This window comes from Mugil cephalus, chromosome 17, assembly GCF_022458985.1.
Source record: "Mugil cephalus isolate CIBA_MC_2020 chromosome 17, CIBA_Mcephalus_1.1, whole genome shotgun sequence".
NCBI classification, from domain to species: domain Eukaryota; kingdom Metazoa; phylum Chordata; class Actinopteri; order Mugiliformes; family Mugilidae; genus Mugil; species Mugil cephalus.
This window is the reverse complement of record NC_061786.1, coordinates 21469231-21484230: the sequence shown is the minus strand read 5'-3', so window position 1 is coordinate 21484230 and position 15000 is coordinate 21469231. Positions and strand designations below refer to the sequence as shown.

General features: G+C 43.4%; 1 protein-coding gene across 3 annotated transcripts in view; it reads right to left on the bottom strand.

Moving 5' to 3' along the window:
* atrn (attractin) overlaps nucleotides 1–15000 on the bottom strand; it is a 141115-nt gene that overhangs the window by 96447 nt on the left and 29668 nt on the right. For all 3 annotated transcript variants that reach the window (XM_047611277.1, XM_047611278.1, XM_047611280.1), the window contains exons 7-11: nucleotides 14700–14790; nucleotides 11836–12085; nucleotides 10469–10652; nucleotides 8704–8858; nucleotides 3934–4018 (exon numbers count right to left, since the gene is read on the bottom strand). In XM_047611277.1, the coding sequence (XP_047467233.1) occupies nucleotides 3934–4018; nucleotides 8704–8858; nucleotides 10469–10652; nucleotides 11836–12085; nucleotides 14700–14790 (765 nt within the window). The remainder of the gene's footprint in view (nucleotides 1–3933; nucleotides 4019–8703; nucleotides 8859–10468; nucleotides 10653–11835; nucleotides 12086–14699; nucleotides 14791–15000) is intronic.

Here is a 15000-nt window from a genome sequence, read left to right as displayed (position 1 = left end):
TCATAAGTCTGTTAAATCCCCGGCGAGCGCCCTCTTCCTATGCAGACGGACCTCCTGCTGTGTGAGTGTGTGTGTGTGTGTGTGTGTGTGTGTTTGGACGCCAGGTCGAGGGTGTTTCTGAACATCTTTCTCCACTGGCCTCTGTTCAGCTGCTGGAGCTGCTTTGTGTGTGCGCTGGTGTTAGCTGCCGGGCAGGGCGGACGGCTAATTTGCACAAGTCTGATCCAAAGTCCCTTCGGATCGCAGAGGGCACACTTCAAACTGCTTCGCTGTGGACGTCCTGCTGAGCGTGCAGATCGGGAGGAGGAGGTGGAGGTGGAGGAGGAGGTGGAAGTCTTGCAGGGGACTTCATCAGTGAGGCACTTCCTTCCCCTTTTCATTTAAAAAAGTCATTGTCAGCGAGCAGAGGACGACAGATAGCGAAGGGACGTATTAAGAACAAGAATATTACACAGGTTTATGAAAAAGAAGTGTTTAAAAAGGGATTTAAAGCCAGTCACAGTGGAAGCAAGACAAATTTCAAAGAGGAGACGGTTTTCAGGGTTTGAGGGCTCCGGCTGCAAGAGCACATCAGCTTTTAAGTCGAGGCTGAGGGATTTCTAGTAGCTTTGCTGCAGGATTTGAAGCTACGGTAAGAGCAGGAACACAAAGGAACAGACCTCCTGGAGTCGAGTAAAACGTAGATTAAAATCTACCCAAAACCAGACTTTTAAAAGCTACCGAACATGCCAGCAAACATCAAAGAACTGCTGTTGTGACGCTGCGTTCAGCTGCACTTGAACAAACCACAAAGACTGTAGCTAACAGCCAGCTAGCACGCATGTTCTGCACCAGAGGACCTACCATTAGCTGGGAGGAGCTAGCATCTACTGATCAGCTGATACAGGGGTTCAACTAGCGGCAACAGTGCAGAAAAAATAAAGTGGAAGTATATTGCATATTGTGTATTGTCATGCGCTACGTCATGTTTCTCTGTTTAGTCTACAAACATTGAGATTATATTCTCAATGTTTGCACATTTTGTTTACATTTATTTGTTTAGTTGCTGCACCGTAGGCCTTTGTGGAAGCTAATTTCAGTCCTGTATCGTGCTGCACACGTCAGAATTGACAATAAAGTTGACTTGACTTAATGGGGAAAAGCAGAAATGCTAGTGGCCACTCTGTGAAATCCGAGGTGCTAATATTAATAATGTGATCACTAATCTCTCCTGGGTAGAGATCCATACACTCAGACTTCTGAATGCTGAATGTCGTCGTAACGAATCTAAGAAAAGTGCCTCTCGTCGTCCGTCTCCAGCTTCCCCCGTGCGTGGGCCACATGAGGACATCCCAGGATTTCGGCACTTGAGTTTCTCATGGAGCATAAACGACCTGGCCAGAACAAAAACCTTGTTCCTGATCTCAAAGCCCGAGGAGTGAGAACACATTTCTCGCTGCCAAGTATGTAAGAAGCTTAAGACTGCTACTATCTCATGTCACTGCCTCTAGAAAACCTTCTCAGAGACTATTAAATAACACATTTCCTCTTCCTACTTCCTCCATTTTTTCCCCCCTTCCAGTTATGGATATTGTCTGCACAACTCTTTATTTTTTTTTTTCTGGTTTCATTTTGAAAAACCAAGCTCAGTATCACTGCCTGTAAATTCGTTCTTGGACTTGACTTCGATCAGTAAATGAGTGCGACGCTTAATTGCTCCTGAGGAACGGAGCTGAGGGCTAACTGACGACTGATTCGTGTTAATATTTGATGCGTTTCTCCACAACAAGGATGTATAATTTAACACGGATCGCTGTGTCTCGCTCGGCTGGCGGTGCAGATAATAACTCACCGGTGAGTCATCGCTTCTGGTCGCAGAGCCGTCACAATCTATTCACATTCCAGACTAATAATCAAATGTCATGTATGGATGCATGAAGGTTTCTTTTTATTTATTTTTTTCCTTTTCAACATATTCTGTGCGCTGCCCTTGACTGTGCAGCAGACTTCTTGTTCCCATGCCACCAGTCTCCCTGAACACCATGTCGTACTCCTTCACCGACTCAGTACAAAAGTGTGAAATCTGTGAATATTTTCTTACCATATGAGTGTTATATAAGAGTATTTGTGTGGAAATGGTCTTGATTATAATTAAGATAATACAAGATAAACCCCTTGTGGTTGCTTACTGCATTTAAGTTGTGTGAAATTGACACTTAATTGAAAACTATCCAGGTGTGCTGTATTTGTCTCTCATCAAACAGGAGAAGTTCTACTTTCAATCCGAATAGTGCTGCCTGCAAAAAAAAAAAAAAAAAGATTCAAATACGAAGCTGCATAACAAGAGATCAGAGTTTGGGTCAAGTTTGTCCTGGAGCCAAAACACAACATTATACCCACTGACAGGAAGTAAACAACATCCAGCATCTTGTGACAATTTAATGCTCTGTTGGGAAACTTTTGGACCTGGCACTCATTCGTGTGGATGTTACTTAGACCACGTTCACACGAACCAAAACAATCTTTTCCCCCGGTTTTTCCTTGGCGTCATTTTAAGAATTTCTGCATAAAGCATCTAGTTGTAGAGAGGTTGTAGTACATATTACAGGCCTATGTGTGGCGCTGTTTCTGTTCTACTACAGAACTCAGCCAAAAATGGAAGAAGAAGAGGTGGGGCATGCAATCAACCATGGAATGTATATATACAATTGTAACGTAACGTAACCCATTGGATTCTGAACCAAAGGAAATTAAGTCTAAAGTGGGCGTAGCCTGCACGTTGAGCCCCGCCCACCCAACTCCTCCCCCTACCTGTCACTCAAAGCAGGAACTCCCTTAATTATTCAGAATTTTAAACCTTAATTAAAAATAAACAAATGAGTTAGAAAATAGAGAACAGTGAAATAAACTATTGAAACCAAAATATAGATATTTTTTATGTTTATGTAAATTTGGTATTTTTAACATGGGGGTCTATGGAGATTTGCTTCCTTCTGGAGCCTCTAGTGGCCACTTGATGAACTGCAGTTTGTTTGCACTTCATCGCTCAGACCTGGAGGTTGACGGTTATATACAAACATACAGTCCCATGTCCATTCTCTGATGAGTTTTGGAGGCACAAGGGACCTACACAATATTAGGAAGGTGGTCATAATGTTATGAATGATCAGTGTATATTTACAGAGTTCACATCCAAGCGTTTGTGGAGACTTTGGACCTCTTGTTTTGCTCTCTTCGGCTGTGCCTTCGCCTGTTAAGTGGTAATTACAGATATACTTTTAAACCTGACATCTTCACGCTCGACACTTTAATCAACACTGGTTTCGCTCTTCAGACCCCGTGGCTACATCCATCTTTTATCTACAGTGTATACTCCAGACGTCCCAATAAGTCAAAACGAGCTTTGACTTCTCGGGAGCAATCATTTTTCTTTCTTTCATTCCCCCTCCATCATCCACACCATACGTAACAGAGATCATGAATAAAAGAACCAGGACATGAGGCGAGGAAACTGATTTCCCCGTTAGAAAAAAAAAAGCGCCGGAGTGCCATCACGTTACACTTCACATCCCTGCTACGTGCTGCAGGAGGTATGTCATTTTGACATCACTTTTTAATACCGGGAGTGCATAATTAAACAAGCATGGGGGGAGGGGGGGGGCACCCCCGGTGGAAATAGGACATGTCACCCTGGTTTACATGCACGCAAGTAGCAAGGTTACTGAGGGAAATCAGGTCAGGGTGGGAAATAAGGAATGTTTACATAAACGGCAGTCACATGGTAGATTTATCCCCTCCTTACTCTCATCAAATTTTAATCTATAGTGGTGTATTTTGATCATATTTATCTTTATTATTCAGATTACATAACGGTTTACAAAGCCCCCCCCCAACCCTTTTTCTTGCTCCCAGCTCCGTGCAGGATCTCAAACATGCATGCGTTTCACTGATTACCTGTCACTGAAGACTGCGGAGTGTCCGAAGCGGTTGACGTCGTGGTAGAGGTCCGGCCGAGGCAACGTCGTCCACTCGTCACATGCTGCAATGAGAAGAGGACACGGAAGAGAACGTGAGGCGGGGGGTGTGGTGGGGGGGGGGGGGGGGGGGTCAAACTGCTGACCTGCTCCCACATATTAAATCATACACATCTTTAGCTGCGGCAGGTTCAGCTGGAGGGCCCCGGGGCGGTCAGCGAGACCTTTACCAGCTCATCTCCTCGCGTCAATCAAGTCAGGCGGAAAAGTGTCCTTGACCGAGACGCCGGGGGGTGGGGGGGGCTCGGCTGCCACAGGAGCAACTATCATGGCAAGAGAATCAGTCTGGCGCAGACGGCTTCTTAAAGGAATAAATCATTAAAAATGGTGTCACGCAACGACTGGAGTCGAGCGCTAACATGCAGTAGAGAACTGGGATGTGAACACTACGGGGAATTAATAGTTGATCGCAAAGACAGACGGAAACGTGGCCTGAACACTGTGTAGAGGTCAAAGCACGTCAGCTGGCCCCTCGTTACCACCGTCATCTGGATCAGGGCTGGACTTCAAACGGGCCACATGAGGCAAAACTAAAAGGGCAGAGAAGATGTGGAAGGATGGAGCACGTAGGAAACGGTGAAGTGGAGAATCTTGTGCTCCAACACGAGCAGACAAGTGACACCACGCATTCATGTGAGCATTCCCTAAATACGAGTTTTTTAAAGTCATGCATGATGAAGGATCACCCCCCAACTCTCTTACCTGTTTGCCCATTTTTTTTTTAAATAAACAGGAGTTGAATTAGGCCAAAGTCTGACATGCACCTACCCTGTAAATGTTAACTACACCTGTGCCTGTTCTGAAACGCACCTCGTCGTCCTCATCGTGTCTCGGTAAATCTCCCTTCCACCGCCTCCCCGTCAGGGAGCATCAGACTCAGAGGTACGACACAGAAACTCACGCAACCAGCCTCCGAATTGCACAAGTGTAAACGCTGAGAGGCCACTTGTGTGGGCTTCGCTGCAGGAGAATAAACTCTGGATCCCGCGCAGTCGGCCAGCGCCAAGATGACGACACGAAACCAATTAGCGAGCTCACAGAGGGCTTGTACATCTTTTAATAGCTGAGTTTGACCAGTGTCCAATAGATTGATATGAATTCTGATCACTAGACACAAGTCAGAGTGTGGTGAAACAAAAAAAGAAAAAAGAAAAACATGCCTATTATCGTTTTACTATGCTGTGTTGTCTCTTTGTTCCTCCCACTGATTTGAGAAAACAAATATGCCGTGAATGGAAACTCTTAGCTACCGTGAGGGAGTTTTGTTCCTGTGATACAATAACAGTTTACTCTCCTCACCTCCAGAACAAACAGCTTTAGAGTATTGAGATGAGTTAGAACAAGGAGCAGGTACACAATGCACGGCAATCAGACACTTCCTAGACAGCGCAGACTCATTTCGGCTTAGAGTGGTACCTCTCCAAGGTACTTGTGACAGGAAGAAACATTAAAATGACAATAATAATAGGTTTCATACTGGCTGCCTTTGTCATCTCGCTGCTCTCATGCATCTCAAGACTCTTTACATATACTTGGTAACAATGCAGCATCATTACCAAGAAAGAAAGAAAGACGAGAAAGGGGACGCAAGAAAGAAAGACAGACGGTTAGAAAGACGAGCTAATGGCAAAAAAGGGAAAGAAAGCGACGTCATAAATAAATAAAAACTTATGGACTAAATAACAGGATGCAAAATGAAATCTATAGAATAGAAACAATAGAAATATAAACTAAATCGTGCAGGTGTGTGTGTGTGTGTGTGTGTGTGTGTGTGTGTGTGTGTGTGTGTGTGTGCTTGTGCATTAATCTCTCTGAGGACCAGGGTCCAGTTTTACACCATCGGAGTGAGGACATTTGTGCAAAGTGAGGACATTTTGGCCGGTCCTCACTTTTCTACAAGTTTGAGGGTTAAGACTCTGGTTTTAGGGTGAAGGTTACAATTAGGTTACGATTAGGGTTAGAGTAAGGGTCTAGGGAATGCATTATGTCAAAAAAAATAATAAAAAAAAATGTCCTCACCGAGATATAAGTATTAGTGCATGTGTGTGGCAGCAGTAGGCAGTAGATTGATGGCCGACCCTCCGTGGGGACTTAGATTGGGAGATTGGGAACCACTGGTGCAGACACTTAGATTACAACTAACACTTGTATTTCAGTGTGGAGCTGAACTCGTGCACGTTTAGAATAAAAACCTGACGACGAAAACCTGACAGGACGTCATGTGATCACGAACGTCGAAGCCCGATGAATGCAGCAGAGCAACTGCAGTACATCACATTCAGCACGATGCAGCGCGAGTCCTCATGTTCTACTAGAGAACAGTGAATGACGTCTGTTGGAGCTCCGCATTCACGGGTAGACGCTGCCCTCTGGTGGCAGACGGCGGTACTACGGGGGCCGTGTGCCGCACACAAACTCCCCCCTTCAAGCGTGAGGATTTATTGCAACGTCGTCTCCCAATGTCATGACAGCGGACGGCCCTTAAATTCCACGCTCTAATTGAGTTCAGCTTGTTAAGGAGGGGCAATTAGTTCTCGACGCTCGGCCCATCTCGACCGTAATTACCAGACAATTACCAGAGCTGCTGCTGCTGCAGACACCGACCCTGCAGCTGGCTGAGGGTGGGGTGAGTAATGTAGTCAGACGGTCCTTTCCGTCCAATTACAAAATCATGTGGAGGATGAGGAGTGGCAGGGAAGGGGGGGGGGTAAGATTGAGCTGAGAGATAGGGGAACAAAAACTAGTTTATGATTTCTGAGTTTAACTCAAATGCAAACCCTCAGGGGAAATAAAAAACAAAATCAATCCGAGATGAGTTAATCTAAGGGATGTTTAATGGTGATGTTTTAGTCCCGGTACGTAGGTCTAATGGGTGAAAGTTGGCTGCAGAGAGACGGGAGGAAGGGGAGGAAGGAAGGGTGAGTGCATGTTTGCCCCAGAGATGCTAATTTCACAGCCTGCCAATCATCTCGGTAATGACACAGAAAAACTGAACGTCCCGGGGCCTCCGGTTTCTCCCCAGCCTCCGGGGGATTCTCCCTCCCCGAAGCCTCTGATTAATGAGCGGCGATTTTAAGACAGCACAGAGGAAGGAGTCAATTTACAACAATGTTTACAGGCGGCTGAGCAAAAAAACGAGGATGAGCTGAGACGGTTTCTGACAAAGTTGTGATGGCCCCGATTAGGATAAACAGGAGCAGAAAGCAAAAAACGTACGCCTTCATCGTCAATAATCAACCTCATATTTCCTCACTAACGGAGACTGATGGGCGCCGGGGGAACAATGAGGACGTGGATGAATATGGGAAACTTGAATCCTGATGGAGTCAACAGGTTGAGGGGCATGTTGTTAGACCTGCTAGTTTCCTCCTTTATCCACTAATGCACACATCAGACGAGCCAATTAAAGATTCTGACGTATTTCTGTAATTTATTCTCATCTGAATTTATTCTAAGAAGAAGAAATGCAAGATTTTAAGAACCCATTTGGGTTCATTATAATGGTTATTATATAAGAAAACAGGCGGGTGAATATTCAGGCTCCCGTGCGTTTGCTGCAGAGGGAAGTAAATTAATCAATCCATTTTAAGTCACGCAGCATTTGTTCTCTTTGGAAAATCTTCATGTGCTTCTCTTACACTGATCAGGCATAACATTATGACCACCTTCCTGATATTGTGTAAGTCTCCAAAATAGTAGTGACTCATCAGAGAGTGGAAAGCTTCCCTGCAGAACAGTGAATTGCTCTAAGGTAGTTGACGTCGTTTATTTTTACTGTCAGTGGTCATAATGTTGTGGCTGATTGGTTTATGTTTACATTCCCTAAAATGGCAACTCGCCAAGTGGTTCTGTGAACTGGTGGTGCTTTGAATCTGCCAGAAATACAGCAGAAGGAGGAGAGCGTGTTCCACAGTTGTTCCAACAACATGTTGTTTTTCTACCTCCATGTTTTCTGTCCCTCCTGGAAACTCGTCACCTGATGTTTTACCCCACGTGGAGCAAACATGTGCACAAAGGTCTGTCAACACTAAAGGTTCCTTTTACTATTGTTCTTCAAAACGTGCTTGTATTTGCAGTCACCACACACACTGTGTATTTTAATACTGTGCTGAACCAGTGCATGCATTAGTAAATCTGTGTTTACATGGTTATTATGAGCTAGAATTTCCCTATTCAATGGATTATTATAGGGTTATACCACTTCTCTAAAAATTGAAAACTGCTCCGATTTAAGTATTTTAATTCTGATTATTAGTGAAGTGTTAGAGTCTATGTAATCACTGCTATCTGGAGAGTAGGCCGGGCTTCCTGCCAGCTTTCCAATGTGTCCCCAAGGACTGTGGGTTTGACATCTGGGTAGGTGGAGGCCATTGTGAAAAATGGAGGAAACAGGAAAAAGAGCTACAAGGCTACACGGATGCAAATATTTTGTATGGAAATATTAATTTCCCTACATCAGATCTAAATCTGGTTAATCTGAACTGTGGCCCTGCTATCTTACTATCTAAAGGTTTGAGTTTCCACTATTCTAGACAACAATGAGGACATTGTTTGGTCCGAGTCCCACCCACTAACGTGGAGGAGGCGGAGCTTATGACTTACACTGCAGCCAGGGTTCGCTCTACTTGCTTTGGCTTCACTTTTGAGGAGCAGTTTTGCATGTATGCATATGTGTGTGTGTGCTACTGACCCAAGTTGTAGGCCAGGAAGTCGGCGGAGAAGCACTTGGCGCCGTGGCTCATGGACGTGTCGTTGTGCGTGTTCCCTCCAAACACCAGCATCGTCCCGCTCACGATCACCGCCGTGTGGAGGTAGCGGAAGAAGCCGCTGTCTCTCAGAATGGTCCTGATGGTGGAAACACAGACGGACTTCATGCATCTGCTCTTATACGATACCTTGTTCTGCTCACAGTTGTTTAAATGCACAAATATACATATATATACATATATATATGTATATATATTCAGCTAAACTTTAAAAAGGTCCAGTCAGAGTGAAAGTCTTGAAGAAAAGGGGCAGAAGATCATGATATCTAACTGCTTAGTGTGATAAATATTTGAGTAGCCTAGTGGTTGTATCAACATCAGCCTGCAATCAAAACCTGACTGTCAAACCAAATAAATGAAATAAAGAAAGAATAACAAGGAGCGGGAAGATGACGGAGGAACAGATGAAGAAAGAAGCAGGTAAAAGAAGAAGGAGGAGGTTGATAATTAGGTTGAGGAGAGCTCCCCGGGTTATTAGCTGTAATCAAATTAACATTAAGAGGGGAACAAAAAAATTATATTAACTTAACTAAATAAAAGTGAGTTGCATTTCAAAATAAGAGAAAATGAATAAAATCTGATAAATTGTTGCACCATAACCTCCTGAGACCCTCTGTCCTCTTATGGGGACGTTAAGTTTTATTTTTGTTGCAGCTTCTTCTGCTTCATTTAAACTTTTTTCCTCGTAACTAGATACTAGTTGGTGTAAAAACACCATAAAGAGCGTTTCAACGGATTCATTCTGCGGCCGATGACATGGCAAAAGCGCAAAAATGTGCAAAACCTCATCAGATTTCACAATTAAACTAGTTTTAACCTGTCTTTAAATATGTATTAACTTTTCTAGTTTAATAGAAACGTGTCAATGTAACAAATTATATCAATAGTAATGATGCTATAACTTCTCTAATTAGCAAATACTCGTTTGAGGACATTTTGAATTCATTATTTTCAATTCTGTCTCCTCGCGCATGTTAAGTTTCATATTTTGTTACATACTGGTGACTTTATTATAACATACAGTGAATAAATCCCTGTGTCCACATACGAGGACATTGTTTTTTCCAAATACGACTTCCTGTTCAAAGATAACTTTTTATACTTTTTAGGTCCTAATAATCCCAGATACCTTGGAGAAATTAAAAATGCATAGAAAACAAAAGCTCAGGTCTCAGGAGGTTAAAACGAAGTGCTTAATTTCAGAAAAATAAAATTAAAGGAGGAGAAGCTTGAATTTCTCCCTTTGTTTCCTCCACATGTGTCGCCATCTTTCTCTCGTCTTTTCCTCCAACTCTCTTATCTGTCTGTGGAGTCACAGACTTGATTTATTGATTGAGTGGATTACCTGGGATGGCTCAACTCTCAGACAACTTTTTATCGTGCATTTCCTCATCCACTACGGAAAACGCTCCGTCAGGTTTTAAATCAAAGCTTTTGATTGCGGATCCAGGTGCATATGGGTCCTGTCCATACCCTGTTTGCTCCTTAGAAAGCAGAGCAGCTATACTATCAAATACCACTTTGCAAATTTAAAATTTATGCTGTAAATTCAGTCATTTCTGTTCTTAAAGTTATTTTTTGTTCTTATTTATGACTGAGCTGACCAGTTCCCTGTGTTCATCCTCTACCCCAGTACTGTAGCACGTGTCTCTCTACAAAACACTAGAAAGCTAGAAAAGAAGATCTCACCATTTCCTCTTGTCCACGTCCAACTTGTAGAGGTCCCCGGCCAGTCCGTACTTGTTGGCACTGAAGGCCTTGTAGCCTCCGTGGATGTAGATGGCTCTGGTGCCGGGGTCGAAGACGCTGCTGTGGCCGTAGCCGCCTTGGACCAGCGCGCCGTCCGTATTCACGACGCTCCACGTGTTCTTCGCTGGAGGGTCACATGGGAGAGGATTTTAGAGAAAACAAATCAACCTTTCGCAAAACCCCGCCCCCAAACAGCCATTGTCCAATCATACATCCTAGCAACCGTTACTATGTAAACAAGGTCCGTCAAGCTGCCGATCTACGACGGCATATCCAGGTTGGACACTAGGTACCCCAAAAGTAAAGAAAGTCAAGAAAATAAACAAGCATACGTACGAATTCACCAAAGTAAGACTAGAACAGGCTAAAGATTTAGTGGTAGCTAGCTAGTTAACGTTAGCAAGATCCTCATATATACAAAGCTGTCTATCAAAGTTATGGTTATTATTGGTGAGTATTAGTAATATCAGTGCCTAACTAACATTAGTTAACTAACTTAATGTTAGTAAGCGAGCTAGCTAGCGAGTTTACGTTAGCTAGCTAACTTTAGCAGTTGCGTTGCTGGGAACTTTCTCTAATGTTATGTTTCATCAGTTTAAACTTCTTCAGTTTTCATCTTTCTTGTAGCTTTTTGTGAGTGAACAGTCTACTCCTGAATCTGCTCGTTGTATTTGAGGTAGAGGTCGTGGGGTTTCTCAGATTTTTGCCATTGACCCGCATGATTTTGCCTTGATAATCGGATATATCCCCCCACTATATACTGTAACCCCCTTTTGCCTCAATCGGGAGGATATCGCGCAGATATTGAAACTGTGTTGAGACCGTTGTCGTCAAGAAGCTTGACGGGCTAGCAACAGTAATTAAGAGGGGCGGGGGTAGCAACGGTAATCAAGGAAGGGGTGGAGCTTTCACAAAATGTCAATTAAAGTTCTAATAATGAAATGAGATCCTAAAAAATGTAAGTCTGGTGTAGTAAGAGGAGGGTAATGGAGTTTATTAGTAAGTAAGACTTCTAATTATGATGCATTACAAGTATATAAGTAGCACCAGACTCCATTATATATTAGAGATTGTTTAGGTAATGACTGCACCCTGATCACTTTCATTTGTGAACCGACCAGGGTGCAGCACTCCTGTCCATTTTCTCAGCCAGACAGTCTTTTAGAAGACAATGAGGCCTCTTAATGAAGTCTGGTGTCCTGCCAGCAGATTCCGAGAATTAGACGAACGCGTCCAGAACTCGTTAGCGCCCACTTGTTGTTTATTTCCTGTTATTATATTTATAGATCCCAACACAAAAGGCTTACCGATGTTGTACTCCTGCACCTGGCTGATGTAGCCGTACAGGGGACAGTGTCCGAACAGAACCAGCATGACCGGACTGTCCCCCTCCAGATAGGGAGGCACGATGTGGGCCGAGTGCCCCACCACGGCGTACTGCTCCTTGGCTCGGGGGTTCAGGAGGACCCAGGTTTGGTTCTGGATGTGGAACACCCACAGCTGGCTGGAGACGTTCCCCGTGGAGTCAATCTTTCCTCCGTACATGTAGATCTTTCCCTGGAAGAAACGCAGACAAACAGAGGATGAGGAGGAGGAGGTATAAAATTATAACAATTAAATATTTCCAGTGAGGTTTTGAGGTAATATTTAACCACTAAATTCTTCTTTTGAAACTGAACTGAACTGCCTCAATGGAAAAGGAAAATTCTTTTTAAAGTTTTTAAAGTTAAAGTTTGACAATTTGTTTTTATTTTTTTATGTTTGGATCCAATACCAATAACATATTATTTGAATCTGTATGTATGCTGATGATAATGTGGTCTAAACACATCTGAACTTGTTTTGTAGCGCAGACACTGAGCTAACTAGGCTAACTTTACTAATTATTATCTTAAAATGACAGGTTAGAAATATCATTTACTTTGTCTGCCTTGATAAAATCTACACTACATGATACTTATTCATATCATTAAGCTGATGCTTTATTAAATTTAACAAACTAGCTTAAGTTATAGCTGCTCAAACACATGCATAAGCTACTAGTGTGTTGGAGCTAAAGCTAAAGTCTTGAAGAACCATCACTCCAATGAAACCTTATCACCAAAACCCCAAAGGAACTCTACAAAGAAATAAAACTAAAACTAATAACCTTCACTCTATCCTTGAGTTGTTAAAAAAAAAAACACAACACAGGCTGATTATTATTATTTTCCACGAAACAGAACTAGAGTCTGAAGGTCAGACAGAGAAACGTCTCATGATAAAAGCCTGGTCATTTTGATTAGACACCAAAAGCAAAGAAGGGGACTATTTATTAAAGCACTTGAATTTACAGGCAGACAGGAAAGAAACCGAGTACTCTAGGAAACTTCACAGGGTTTGTTTGTTTTTAAATTTCAGAATCGCTTTTTTGAATGAATTATAATGCGGGCGACACAGGTTTAAACTGAAGGTTGTTTTCAGTTCACATTTAAGTCCTTGAAGTCAGATAAAGGACAGAAACACCACTTTCCCAAAAGACACGGGACAAAGAAAAGACTAAACGTTGTGATAAAATACTGCACGTGTGTTTAAATAAGTCAGGACGGAGAAGAAGAAGAACTGCTTGGTGTGGAACGCTGAACCTGACGAAAATATAAGAGCTGGACGAGGAGGAAGAGGAAAGAAGCAAAGGAGGAGGACAAGGAAAGAAGAAGAAGATGTAAGAAGAAGAAGAAGTAAGAAGAAGGACACGAATAGACACAGAAGAAGGAGGATAAAGAAGGAGGAGGAGGAAAGATGGAGGACGATGGAAGAAGGTGTAAGAAAGAGGAGGAGGACAAGGGAGGAAGAAGAAGAAGGACACGAGTAGACACGGAAGAAGAAGAAGGACATGAGTAGACACGGAAGAAGGACAAAGAAGAAGGAGGAGGAAAGATTAAGGACAATGGAAGAAGATGAAAAAGGTAGAGGAGGAAAGAAGCAAAGAAGGAGGACAAGGGAAGAAGAAGAAGAAGAAGATGTAAGAAGAAGAAGGATACGAATAGACACAGAAGAAGGAGGACAAAGAAGAAGGAGGAGGAGGAAAGATGGAGGACAATGGAAAAAGGTGTAAGGAGGAGGAGGAGGACAAGGGAGGAAGAAGAATAAGAAGAAGGAGAAGAAGGAGGAGAAGAAGAAGAAGAAGAAGAAGAAGGAGGACACAAGTAGACACAGAAGAAGGACAAAGAAGGAGGAGGAAAGACGAAGACAGTGGAGGAGAGCAGCAGGAGGAAACAATAAGGAGGAAAGAAGGAGAAGGACAAGGGACGAAGGAGGAGACAAGGAAAGAAGAATGAGGAGGAGGAGGACAGATGAAGGACAAGGGAAGAAGACGAAGAAGGCGGAGGAAAGCAGCAGCAGAAGAAGAAGGAGAAGAAAAGAAGGAGGACAAGGCGTGAAGAAGAGGAGGAAGAAGAAGTATAGGAAGAAGGACAAGAGAAGAGGAAGGAGGAGACAAGGAAAGAAGAAGTAGGAGGAGGAAAGATGCAGAAGAAGAAGGAGGAGGAGGGTGATAATTAGAAAGAGGAGGGTTTACCGGGTTGTTAGGTGCTAGTATTTGATTAAGTGGCTAGATGGAGTAATTATGTTGTGGTTGGACTATTACTCTGATTAATAGTGGGACACTAGTGTCCACATAAAGTGTCTCTGATGCAGAATTATCCTCAGATTTTTATAAACCAGCCGGGACACGGACGAGAGCTCGTGGAAAAGCGTGAACTTGTACATCATCCGTTATGTCTCATCCATGACTCGGCTGCAGAGAACACGCTGACTTATGAGACACGTTCACACTCTGGGACGTGTTCAAAACTAAACTCTCAGCAGCTCCAGCGCAGACAGAACGCGTCCTCCTCCTAAAAAAAAAATCTCCCCCTTCTCTCCTGATTTATTATTCCATCAGCGGCTCCAAACAGAGGAAACTACTCCACCACTTCACTGCAGCGCGTCAAAAAAAAACCCCCACAGATTTATACATTAGTCCCAGACAACAGAAAGCATAAATAAAAAGATCAGGGAGTTCAGAACGTTTCCGCTACAGAGCCTCGGTTTAATCTGTTGCGCCGTCGCGAAGAAGAGGCTGAGCTGGCAGAGACAGCAGACGTCTGTGAGATCTGGGCTCGATCTGTGTCGACCGAGACGGTTTTCGTACCTCGTGCAGAGCGAGCGAGTGGCCGTATCGAGGCGTGACCGTGTTGACGGACGGGTCCAGGTTCAGCCAGGTCTTGTTGCTGAGGTTATACCTGAAGAAACAACAAAAAAAAAAAGGTCAACGTGACACAAGGTCTTCTCTAAGAGGAGGTTTGAGTCTGAATCTGCACAGATAGGGGGCAGTAGAGAGCATGAATCCCACCACTACTCTATAATGAGTCTGGTCAAAGTACAGTTTTTCATGTTAATTCACAAAGTCTTCAAAAAAATATTCCATATGAACGGTTTTATTTTGCAAACAG